Raw genomic sequence first — 12,623 nt, 5'->3', positions numbered from 1 at the left:
CATTAGAACAGCCTGCGTCATTCCCTAAAAAGAAGTCTTTACACTAGAATGGTGTCTTAAAGCCCACTTCATGGAACAGCTCCTTTCAGTCCACATGAACTGACCGAGATTACATCATGCTATATTCTACGAACTCGCAAGTGACTTTTTCAATTGTGAACTTATGGTGTGGTGCGCTCTGGTTTCAGGGGTCAGTATTCCCAAACTCACGCACACATGCTGATCGCTCAGGCCAAAGTACTGGGATAACTGAATAAAGGCCAACTCCGAAGTGACCCGGGATGATATAAAGCTCCATCACTCAATGGGAGCAGACATGGAATATCACGTAATCTCTAGGAAATGCAGCTGTACAGAGTTGCATTCGCTAATGAATACCATACTGACCCTCAAGTGCCTCTATTGTCTGCAATGCTTAAATCCAGGTACAAACAACTCAATGCATGAACAGATGTGACTGTTCCCCAGTGCACTAAAATAGTTCTTTCACAATCAGTTTGTTACGTCTTAGGGCTCAATCTGATGTAAAAGGCTTAATGAGCGAACATGTTTATTTCCACACAACAGGAACATTGTGTGATTATAAGATTACTGTGTGATTAATAGCATGCACATGTGAAGCAGACCAGCTGGTTTGCTATTATTCATGTCCATTGTATGATAATGTACTCAAGATTCATACACTGCTTCGGTTATTTTCAGCAAAACACACATAATCTGTAGGAGAATCTTTGTAACCCATTAAAAGTGGAAAAACAGGGGCTAAATCAAATTAGCCAGAGAACAGAAGAATCGTATCGCTTATTTTCTGTCTGACAGCCTCTCACCTCAAGTGCCCGACACATTATTTAATTAGTATTGACTAGTGGTGTTTAGTTTGTGAACGAATCAAATCATTCTTGTTCACTTCCATGCACTGACTCATTTTTTGTTCTCTGAACATGTGACTGCTTCCTGCATTCAAAAACTGACTATAGCAAGCATTGCTGGTGGGCTGTGAAGCATTTAATTGTTTTGTCGTTTAACGGTTTTGTTTGTGAACTACAAATGAAAGTCACCTGAACGTGATGAATGAATTAGAAATATTGTTTGTGAACGAGAATGCATACAAATGACTGTTGACCATACACAATTAAAATGGACGTTTTCTGAATGAAACAATGAACACAATGTACAATGTTACAATGTGCAGAAATGGCCACTTAACATTGCTTCATATAAGTGAAAGATTTTTTTGTAAGCGAACTCACAATATTTTAATGAATGCAAATCCAGCAACATCCATTTTTTTTTGTAAGCACCCCCAAAATATTAGTTGTGCATTTCTGTTCATTCATTTGTGATGTTCATTTATTTTGCAAAATAAATGTTTTGTTCACTCGGTGCCGCCCCGAGAATCCTTTACTTTAATGATTCATTCAAACACCGATTCGTTCACGAACAAAACATGAATAATTAATGTCCAATTTATGATAACAATGACCTCAGATGCCCTTAAAATATTGACCTTCTTCGGTGATTTTCAGCATAAAACACACAATTGTCGTGAATTATTGTAACCTAAGATAAAATAGAGGGCAAAATCTAATTAACCAGATGTGCAGTAGAAGAATCAATGGCTTCTTTTATGTCTGACAAAGCAGCCTGTCACTTTAAGTGCCCGACTCCTTAGTATCGATTATTTTCCGTAGTTTCTCCAAATCATCACAGACAATACAAACACTTCAAGGGAGAAAATATCACAGACTGAACTGCAAATACATTTCGACTTTTACATATATCGACAGCCCTGCAGAAAACGTATAATAAAGCTTTTCGGTCGCCGGCTGAGCCACGTAAAAGGGTGGAGACTATACCAAGCAGGCAAAACGTCATCGCAACGCCTTTCAAAGCATAATAGAACAATATTTTGCACTTAAAACCTATAACTAAAAGTCAGTTCTGTCTCACATCACACAGTAGCACGGCTTTATGCACTGTTAAACTGTTTCCGACGCAAAGTCGAGCTGACGAGGCTTGTGTAGCAGTGAAAAACGTAGTTTACAAACGTTTGCTTCATGTTTATGTAATAGACTGCAAAAACAGTGAAGAGAAAATACACGTGCCTGCACTATAAGCTGATTGGGGACAATTCTATACATATATGCATATTAATCCATGCCATTTTATTTCATTGCACTGCTTAACCAACGCTATACAAACTTTAAAAAAAAAACTGTTGCACTGTCAACACTGTGAAAGAAAAGCACATCATGCACGTGATACTAGTAACAGCAGTAACGCAGCATACTGTAAAATTTAACAGCCACCAGTGCACATAATAAATGATTTAAAAGACTGTCTTCTGACCTGTTGCGTCCTGTCTGAAGGATTCACCATCACCGCCTGCCGAAAACTGTTATCCACATAGGACGCCATGGTTTTCAAAACAATCGCGCACAACAGTTAAGTCAAATAATTCAAAGCAAATCTCACAAGTGGCTTTTTAGTGATACAAACACGTTTTTATATAGCAGCAACTGCAGAGGAGAGCCTGTCCCCAGGCCACAGCCTAAGCCAGGAGCTCTCTTACTGTCCCTCGTTCCAATCTTACAAAGCCAGACAGTCTGCTTTTCCTATTCCAGCCGCTGAAGCTTCAACTGTGACTTGACAGGCGATTCTGTGTTAATGAAAGGTTTTTGCAGGCAAGCGGTAGCCTACGTCTGTGTTTTACGCAGACGAGTGCTTTTTTCAGCTTTCCGTTTGTCTCCTGTTCGCTATTCTATCTTCTTCAGTTTTCCATTTTAAAACAATGTGCAATCCATGCGTTGGGTGATTGTCCATTTTAAGCCATTTGCAAAGCAGCGGAGGGTCAAAGGCAGCATTTATAAATAGTGTTTTAGCGTCTAAACGCGACGGATGGTCTGCCGTCTGGGCTCGCTGTTGTAAGCCACCACCATGGTGACCGACCGCCTCAAGAGGTTTCATGGGCGAGTCCATTCAGCACAATAATGCGCCCACAGACCAACCTACCCACAACACATAGTGCTTGTCTCCATCCACTGGCTGAAGACGGTAGTGCAAGCTTTGAGTCATACACTATTATAATGCACACATTTTCTGGCAGGTATGGGGAAAGACAATGGTAATCCAACAATTAAAATGTATATTTATTTTTACTTTATTTTTGCTCAAATATATCTGCAGTTTTATCATGTAAATCCATCTGTTACTAATTCAAAATGCAGCTTTGTGTTTTACCAAGGTAATCGTCATAATACAATCATAACAGAGCCTTTTCATATTAGGTATAGGCCCTACGTGCCAAATATGGTAGCTTTCTCTGTGCTGTGGCGGGTTTTACACAGAGGGGAAACTGGAATTAAACAGCTCTGGTCATGTGATAAGAATGTTCATGAAATCTAGACATATGCACTTTCTTAAAAAAAAACAAAAAAACATTGTGCCTTTGTTTTGTTTTGTTTTTTTAATGTTTTTTTATCAGTAAATAAACCTTATAATATGACACTTCCATGATGACTCGAGTAAAGCCTTATTTTTATATCAACAAACGCAAACCGGTTCAAAGACAAAATCAAATATTCTGCTGATGTGCTTTGAGAAGTAGTTTGCCTCTACAAACACTGTCTTTGCATTTATAAACAATTAACGTCAAATCTTACATTACATTTTTGCATTAGATGCTGTTATACAAAGCAACTTTTATTGCATTGAAAGTATACATTTTATCAGCTCATGCATTCCCTAAGAATCACACCCATTTATTTATTTATTTATTTATTTGTTTGTTTGTGCATTTGTGCATTTTATTTATTTATGTGTGTGTTTTATTTATTCGTTTATTTTATTGTTTGCTTATAGATTTAGACACTATAATTGAAATATACTGTGAATTCCTTCATTTATTCCTTTTTCAATCAGTCAGTCTTTTGTCTGCTTGTTTATTTGTCTGTAGGCTATTTATTTAGGCTATTGTTACCAATTTTATTTTAATTTATTTATTTATTTATCACTGATGTCAACGAGAAAACTACAGGCTACTTCAGACGTATTGTTTCAAATGTATAGGCCATGTACTAAATAAAATCTGTGTTGACTGACTTTTGTTTAATAAATAGTCCATATAAACAGCAAAATACAACCCGACTGAACACTGGTTCCGTGGAGACCATAGACTGTATAAAAACAGGTGGAGACCAACCGCTCCATGGCAACGGCGCGTGAGTGAGTGAGTGAGTGAGTGAGTGACCGACCTCCTGCCCAGGGCTTGTTTTACAGTCACTGAGATGCGCTTACTGATATTTCAAAGATCTGGCAAGTGGCAACAGTTTTAAGACCAAGGTAGCTTAAACAAAGTGAAGGTGATGAAGAGAGTACAACAGGACACTACATCTTCTCAAGCAGACAGGGAAATTCAGAGCTCGTCTGGACAGAGAATACTGTTCACAGGTAAGCATTTATGAACGTTTCTGAAACTATCTTAGTAGGACACTTTATTTAATCATTAACAGTTAGTAGGCTAAGTTTGCGAATGTGAATCAATGGAACTTTTTTGGTGCTATCTAGGTCCAGACGGCATTGGAGATTTCCGTCCCAGGTTGGACTATTTCCCGCGCAGCATTGGAATCGGCCCGTTATCTCCAGATGCCACGAGTGATCTCAACTATCTCTTCTGGTCTGCACCAGACGCGACCCCGCCGTTACCGAAACACTGCTATGTCGGAGAAGTGGGCTGGGGTCTGCAGAACTCCACTGCACTCAACAGACCAACTGTCATCAACAACAAACAATCTGAGGTTATTATATAGGCGATATGTTTACTTATAATTTATTTTGGTCAAAAGATCCGTCAAGTGTGACACATATTGTCACTGTGTTCAATAAACTGTATATAGAGAGAGTCAATATGGTATACAGAAACTGACTTTCAAAAATAAACCCATGAGAAATATTGGTGTAAAAAGTGAAGCAACTAACCACATTTGTCCTTATTATAGGCCTATTTGTAGACATAAATATAAATAAACAATACTTTTCAAAGTTTTGGGATCAGTAAGTTGTATCACATTTTCCAAATGCTTAAGCAGCAAATCAGCATATTAGAATAATTTCTAAAGGATCATGTGACCAGAGCTGGGTAGATTACTTACCTACTTAACTGTAATCCTTAACTGATTATAAATAACATGAGTACTGTAATCTGTTACTTTACACATTTTAGGTAATAATCAGACTACTTTTTGATAACTTTTAGATAACTTTTGACCTAACTCGTTTATCACATTGATTTAAATCTTGTAACATTTAGATAGAAAATACAAAGAGAAAGAAAATGTATTCATGAATGTTATTCATTTTTATTAACAACATGAAGTGCATTAAACATGACATTACATCAAGGTTTCCCAAACTGGGGTTCGTAAAGGAACTGCAGGAGGTTTGTAAGTTTAATTAAAAGCTCATAATTAATTAAATAATAAAAATTTCAAATTAAAATAAATTGTTTTAAAACAACATCAATCAGTTAGAAAGCTTACTAAAAATGAAATATTTTATTTGTTTACCCCATGTCATGTGTAGGTTATTTTAAAAAGGAACATTTAAAAGATGAAAAAGAGGAATTAGAGAGCATCAGTTAATTATGAATAATTTATTGCTCTAATGTGAATATGTAATCAATAAAAAAGTAACTGTAGTCAGATTACGAGTATACAAGTACTTATTTTTTGGAATCTGATTACGTAATCCAGATTACATGTAATCAGTTACTACCCAGCTCTGCATGTGATAAAATTCAGCTTTGCCATCACAGGAATAAATAGCATTTTAAAATATATGAAAATAGAAAACAGTTGTTTTAAACTGTAATAATATAGATCACAATATTACAATATTTCACTAATCAAATAAATCTAAACAATATGAACGTCATATGTGTCACAGAGTGACTGAGACGTGAGACGTGCAGATCCAAGTGCAAAGCTTTATTAACCGACATGATCAGAAACAGGCAAGGGTCAGACAATGGCAACAGGTATATAGAGGGCAAGACACAAGAATATTCCTAGGGCTAGCGTAGGTCCACGATCGGCGAACAGAATCAACAGGGCGAGACTAGAGGGATAAGAGTGAGTGTTATATAGTGAATGTGTGATTGGTTACAGCTGTGTGCAATCAGTGCTGTGTGCAATCAGTGCAGTGGATGATGGGATATGTAGTCCGGGATGACATGCAACAGTTTGTGTAGTGCGAGAGTCAATGTAATGGAAGGGGGACCTCTGGTGGCGAGTGAATTGAAGTTCATAGACCGGATTTGTGACAATATGCATCTCAGTGTCTTCTAGGATCAGATTATAACTTTATGTATTTGTTTAACATGTATCAAACAATTCTGCAAATACTGCTTTGATTGTATTGCCATATTCTATGTGTCTGAATTATGAAATACTTTTCCCCCCCTTGTTATCAGCTTGACAGATTTCAATCAGCCATGCAGAAAGAAGAGACTCACAGCCCGTGGTGAGCTACCAGTAACCATGGAGGGAAGGGTTAGATTGCCTCCAGCTCCCCTGTTACTCTAGATGGTGATGGGTTTCACTGGCAGGAAATGGGTAGAGTGGTTCTCCTCTAGTAATCAATAATTCAACGCTTGCACACAGGCAGAATCAGTCCCAGTTTCAGGACAAACAACCGACCTGCGGGAGGCTTGCTTGGAACCACAGTGCATATGATACCTACAGCGAGGACGACAACAAACAGTTCCCGCTTAACCAGGTGAGATGTAAACAAATGCTACACACTCTGAACCCTGTATAACCTCAATGCCTGATTGTTATATTAAGAATAAACTGGAATTCAGTGTCTGATCAGTGTGTAATCTTGTATGCTTCACTCAACATTCTCTCATTGTTCTTCTGCAGTAAAAACAGTCAATCCATATTGAGAAAGCACAACCAGACGGCATTACTTTTTCACGGATATGGATCAGCTCTGAAATATGACATGAGGCCTATATAAGCTGACTGATTCTTGCAATTTATTATCCATATAACATTTTGTCAACTCTTATAAAATCACATTAAATGCATCTTTTTTTGCTGTACTGTTTATTTCTTGGTTCATTTGCCTCCATGTTATCAACTGGAAAAAAGAGGGTTTTAATACATTCAGTTATTATATTTGTGGGTAGCATACAGAATATTTAGTCCCAAATTAATGCAAACTTTAGGAAAAAAATACAGAAACAAAGCAGTTTTCTTTATTCACTTTGCTGTTTACATCATATCTGTGGTTTAAATTGTCAGGAGCTCGTAAAGCCTCAATAACATAGAGATCAAATCCTCTTAGCAAGGGTCACTGTACATTCAGACAGTCGATAGGAACTAGAAAGCAATAATCCTGCAGCTAAAAGAGGTTTATATGTGATCCCGTCTCTATCACTGGTCAATCCCAGTTAATAATAGTATACAACCCACTCCAGCCGTTTCCAGTATCTTGAGATGAACAGACACAACCTTGTTCAGCTGCAATTCTCACTTTTTCGTTACATTTTTGAGACTTTTTGAGAGTATGGTTTGACCTCTAAAGTATTGCCTTCTTCAGGGAAACCTAGACTGGATTTTTTCCCAAATGATTAGGTACAATATTGTATTATTGTCTTTGAGCAAAACAGGTCTTTTCTAATGAAAATAGAAAAATCTTGTTCATTCAGAAAATGGCAAAGACCATTGATTATTTAGTAATTGTATCAAATTAAAATGATGTCTATTAAACCGCACAGTGCAGGTTGCAACAGTAGGTTCAAACTATTTATTTTATGTTTTACTATGGTTATTTAATAAAACATGTTTTAAAAAAAATAGGATCTCAGTGATGCTAAAATGAAGTTGACATGCTTGTGAAAGCAAATATGAGCACAATTATACTGTGCTTTTGATCTCGGAGGTGAAATATGGAAAGACTCTTGCCTTGATTTTGAAATGTTTTCATAAATATCTGACTATAAATAGCTGTAAAACCTTATGTCACCCTTTTGATTTTGTGCACCCTCAGATTCCAGATTTTCAAATAGTTGTATCTTGGCAAGATATTGTCCTATCCTAACATTATTTATTCAGCTTTCGGATGATGTATAAATCTCGATTAAAATATAATAATAATAATAATTTGACCCTTATGACTGGTTTTGTGGTCCAGACTCCAGGGTCCCATAGGAGGTATATTTTTCGAACTTAGCAGTGCAGCGAATCCGTGTACTAGACTCCAGAGCAGTAGAGGGCGCTACACGCTCACAGTTACAACTTTACTAGTGCTTTCCTTTCACAGAATATTCCAGTGACCCGTCCATTGTAGAACCATTTTCCCTATCAAAATCAAAGAAAATGTCAAACCCAACTCCTGTAGCCAAGCCTGGAAACGCAGACAACCCTCTGGTATTCTTTGACGTGGATATCGGTGGCGAAAGAGGTCAGGATCTTTTATTTTTCTTTAGAAAGTAGCTGAATGACTGCATGCTGCTGTGTTCTGCCACATGCCTGTAACTGCACAGAAGGAAGATACAGACAGAAATAGATGCACTGAACTCAACCATAGATACAACTATTTAGAAAAGCAGTGTAAATTTGGCATTGAGTGTTATGTACTGTGTTATTGTTATTGTACTGTTTACGAGTCACTGTTTTGCAGTACATTTTATGTCCCCTTCAAATGGATTAAAATATTAGTCACATTCTTTATGATTGAAATCATATAGTTTACATTATTATAGCTGAGTGTACATGGGGTGATTTTTTAACATGAGAAATATTACAGGTGTTATTTCATTTCACGTGTTTCAGCAATATTCCATACAAAAAATATTTATTTGCCAGTAGTAGTATTAAATAACAAAAATACAAACTACAAAACGGCAATAAATAAGAGAAACGATGACAGCACTGCACATTTCTACCCTTCTCTTACAGTAACTCCTTTGGAAATTAAACAGTAGATTTTAAAGGGATAGTTCACCCAAAAATGAAAATTTGATGTTTATCTGCTTGCCCCCAGGGCATTGAAGATGTAGGTGACGTTGTTTCTTCAGTAGAACACAAACTAATATTTTTAACTCAAACCGTTGCAGTCTTGTCAGTCATATAATGGCAGTCTATGGGCTCCACGGCTTTGAGAGTCAAAAAAACATACACAGACAAAACCAAATTAAACCCTGCGGCTCGTGATGATACATTGAGGTCTTAAGACACGAAACGATCGGTCTGTGCAAGAAACTGAACAGTATTTATATCATTTTTTACCTCTGATCCACCGTAATGTCCAGCTGTCCTGAATGCTTCTCAACAGCCTACGCGTGTACGTGTTCTGGCATAGTAGACATAGATATATATAAGTAGATGCCTAATGCCTCATAGTTTCTATGGGCCGCGAGAATCTACTTATATGATGATATGTTATATGTTGATACGTCACGCGCCAGATGTTGTGAATGCACTCAGGACAGTTGGACATTGCGGTGGATCAAAGGTAAAGAATTATATAAATACAGTTCAGTTTCTTGCACAGACCGATCGTTTCATGTCTATACACATCAATGTATCGTCACGAGCTGCAGGGTTTAATTTGGTTTTGTCTGTGTATGTTTTTTTTTACTCTCAAAGCCGTGGAGCCCATAGACTGCCATTATATGACTGACAGACTGCAACATGTTGAGTTCAAAATCTTTGTTTGTGTTCTACTGAAGAAACAAAGTCACCTACATCTTGGATGCCCTGGGGGTAAGCAGATAAACATCAAATTTTCATTTTTGGGTGAACTATCCCTTTAAGTTTTTATTATGTAAAGCAGACTCAATATGGTCAGATTGGCATATCAAATGTACAAAAAAGGACATAGGGATTGAAATAAAATGTAAAAATACAACATCAGTAAAAATATGTAATATCTCATGCATAATTAAAGATCAATGAAACAATCTGATGATTCATTCCTGCTGTTTTTATCTCTTTGCAGTTGGCCGTATAGTGTTTGAGCTCTTTGCTGATGTGGTCCCTAAGACGGCAGAGAATTTCCGTGCTCTTTGTACCGGCGAGAAAGGGATCGGTAAAAGCACCGGAAAACCGCTGCACTTCAAGGGCTGTCCATTCCACCGCAGTGAGTGTCCTGACCTCCCGTTTCCATGGAGACGCATGTAATGATCTAATGGCAGGGTTCACACAATCATGGAAAAACCTAGAGAAATCCGGCAACTGTCATTTCTAGGCCTGGAAAATTTATGGAAATTACTATATAATATATACTTTCTTTCCCTGTAATGCCAATCTCTAAACTTTTTCATTTAATTTCATGCTTGCTAGACTATAATTTGTAAAAGTAAAATGTTTTTTTTTTAATTAGACACTTATATATCAAGTTAAGTATAATCATTTAAAACTATAACAATTGGCACGACATACAACTGGAAATCCACTCTCTATAAAACATTTAATCAAAATCTTAATCAGTATTCATTCGTATGTAATCAGTTGTATTTATTTTTGTACCCCTCAGTCATCAAGAAATTTATGGTCCAGGGTGGAGATTTTTCTAATCAGAATGGAACCGGAGGAGAGAGCATCTATGGGGACAAGTTTGAGGATGAAAACTTTTATTACAAGGTACCACAGAGCTGCTTTGCTATAAAGGGTATTTCACCCAAAAATAAGATGACATTTTGTTCCAATCCTGTAACACAAAAGTAATTAAGGATTATCTCGAAAATTGTAGAAATCATGATAAGATTCTGGTCACACCACCTCTCCCCAAAGTATGTCAAACCTTGTTTAATGCACATATTCCCTGACAAAATTTCAATTTTTTTAGTGAATTTGTCCTTTAATTAATCAAAGCCATCAGTATGTATAATTGCTATGAGATTAAATAAACCAAATACGGCACTTGATCTATCTCCGAGGCATTCGCTAATTTCCTGGTGTCTGCTCTGAGGAAAAAATGAGATGCAGATAAAGCTTCTGGTTTTTTTGTCAAATGAAGTGGTGCGCTATTAATCTTTTGCCCCCCCAGCACGACAAAGAGGGGCTGCTCTGCATGGCGAATGCTGGCCCCAACACGAATGGCTCACAGTTCTTTATGACCACGGTTCCCACACCGCACCTGGATGGCAAACATGTTGTTTTTGGGCAGGTGCTGAAGGGAATGGGGGTGATGAAAATGCTGGAGGGGATGGAAACAAAGGACGACAATCCTGTGAAGGTGACCATGTTAAAAGCACGCAAACATCTTTTACTTCTTAAATGCATCATGGCATTGTGACAACTGCTTTCATGCTTGGAACTATAAAGCGACAGAGATCTTAACTGGTCCTGAAGGACAGCTATTTCTGAGATCTTTCTTTCACAGTCATTTAGTCACCCTAATCAAGATTTAATCGTCGGGAAATTTAGTCTGTCACATGTTCTGCACAGGTGAACTAGCTAAGTGTGATGAATTAATGTTTTGAAAGAAGACATTGTGTGTGACCATTTTTCTCTCCAGTAAGGAAATTAAGTATTTTCCTTATTCCAGTGAGCAACTGAATATTTAGATTGATTGTAACCATCATCTCTCTCTCTCAGCCCTGCATTATTGCTGAATGTGGAGAACATAAAGAAGGTGATGACTGGGACATCGCACCTAATGACGGCTCAGGAGACACATACCCAGACTTCCCTGAGGACTCTGATGTGGACTTTAAAGATGTCATTATATTTCTGCATCTTCACTTGCATATACACTATACTATATATCACCTGCTCTATAAAATCCAGAATCACTTTAACTCAAGAAACTCGTTTTGAATTTATGCACTAGGAAGGAAAAAGGAAAGCCTAAGCTTTCTAAGGATACTTATATTATGGCAGTGGTTTTGGAGTATAAATATAATGTAGTGTGTGTGTGTGTGTGTATACTATATATATTGAATGTATATTGATAGATCAATGAATAATCAGTCATTAAAAAAGCATTACAGTCTGCCACAATATATAACATATTACAGTGTATTATATAATATGATAGCTGGGATGTGATTTACATGCTAAAAATGCAAACTAATTGAAAAAAATCCAACACTTTATTCGAAATTCTTTTTCTAGACAAACAAAGTCTTGTCTGTGGCAGAGGATTTGAAAAACATCGGGAATAACTTCTTCAAGGCTCAGAACTGGCAGTCGGCCATCAAGAAATATTCAAAAGCTCTCAGGTGAACACTTGTCTAGTCTGCCATTAAGCCCCATTATTGCATTACGCTTGCACCGTGACATTAAAGAGACAGCTTTTCACACTTGATTTCAATTTGTCAAACATTTTTAACCATACTGTCATAGCTGAGGTTTCTTTCCTCATTATGCCTTATGTCATGATGACATTTCCTTAAGCACCTCTTTGATATGCTTTACATTTACATTTAGTCATTTAGCAGACGCTTTTATCCAAAGCGACTTACAAATGAGGACAATGGAAGAAATCAAAATCAACAAAAGAGCAATGATATACAAGTGCTATAACAAGTCTCAGTTAGCTTAACGCAGTACACGTAGCAAGGGTTTTTTAAATAATATAATAAATAAAAAGAAAACAGATAGAATACAAAA

The 12,623-nt window shown here is 37.0% G+C and overlaps 3 protein-coding genes across 12 annotated transcripts in view; 2 read left to right on the top strand and 1 right to left on the bottom strand.

Moving 5' to 3' along the window:
• The window catches only part of LOC107756462 (rap guanine nucleotide exchange factor 2-like), a 119,514-nt gene extending 116,513 nt beyond the window's left edge, over positions 1–3,001 (bottom strand). For all 10 annotated transcript variants that reach the window (XM_016573580.1, XM_016573567.1, XM_016573574.1 and 7 more), the window contains exon 1: positions 2,350–3,001. In XM_016573580.1, coding sequence (XP_016429066.1) covers positions 2,350–2,418 — 69 coding nt within the window. In that variant the 5' untranslated portion in view covers positions 2,419–3,001. The remainder of the gene's footprint in view (positions 1–2,349) is intronic.
• Positions 3,002–4,199: 1,198 nt separating this feature from the next.
• On the top strand, positions 4,200–7,003 carry LOC107756426 (uncharacterized protein C4orf45-like). The gene is made up of 5 exons (XM_016573525.1): positions 4,200–4,449; positions 4,567–4,796; positions 6,470–6,519; positions 6,660–6,774; positions 6,921–7,003. Exons 1-5 carry the CDS (start codon positions 4,365–4,367, stop codon positions 6,921–6,923), a joined length of 483 nt encoding a protein of 160 aa, XP_016429011.1. The 5' UTR covers positions 4,200–4,364; the 3' UTR covers positions 6,924–7,003.
• Positions 7,004–8,300: 1,297 nt separating this feature from the next.
• Positions 8,301–12,623, top strand: part of ppid (peptidylprolyl isomerase D) — a 6,575-nt gene continuing 2,252 nt past the window's right edge. The window contains exons 1-6 of the mRNA XM_016573565.1: positions 8,301–8,466; positions 10,006–10,146; positions 10,543–10,649; positions 11,056–11,244; positions 11,607–11,729; positions 12,126–12,232. Coding sequence (XP_016429051.1) covers positions 8,382–8,466; positions 10,006–10,146; positions 10,543–10,649; positions 11,056–11,244; positions 11,607–11,729; positions 12,126–12,232 — 752 coding nt within the window. The 5' untranslated portion in view covers positions 8,301–8,381. The remainder of the gene's footprint in view (positions 8,467–10,005; positions 10,147–10,542; positions 10,650–11,055; positions 11,245–11,606; positions 11,730–12,125; positions 12,233–12,623) is intronic.

The sequence above is a fragment of the Sinocyclocheilus rhinocerous genome, unplaced genomic scaffold (genome assembly GCF_001515625.1).
Source record: "Sinocyclocheilus rhinocerous isolate Xijiao unplaced genomic scaffold, SAMN03320098_v1.1 scaffold111, whole genome shotgun sequence".
Lineage (NCBI taxonomy): Eukaryota > Metazoa > Chordata > Actinopteri > Cypriniformes > Cyprinidae > Sinocyclocheilus > Sinocyclocheilus rhinocerous.
This window is presented reverse-complemented; position numbering and strand designations above follow the sequence as displayed.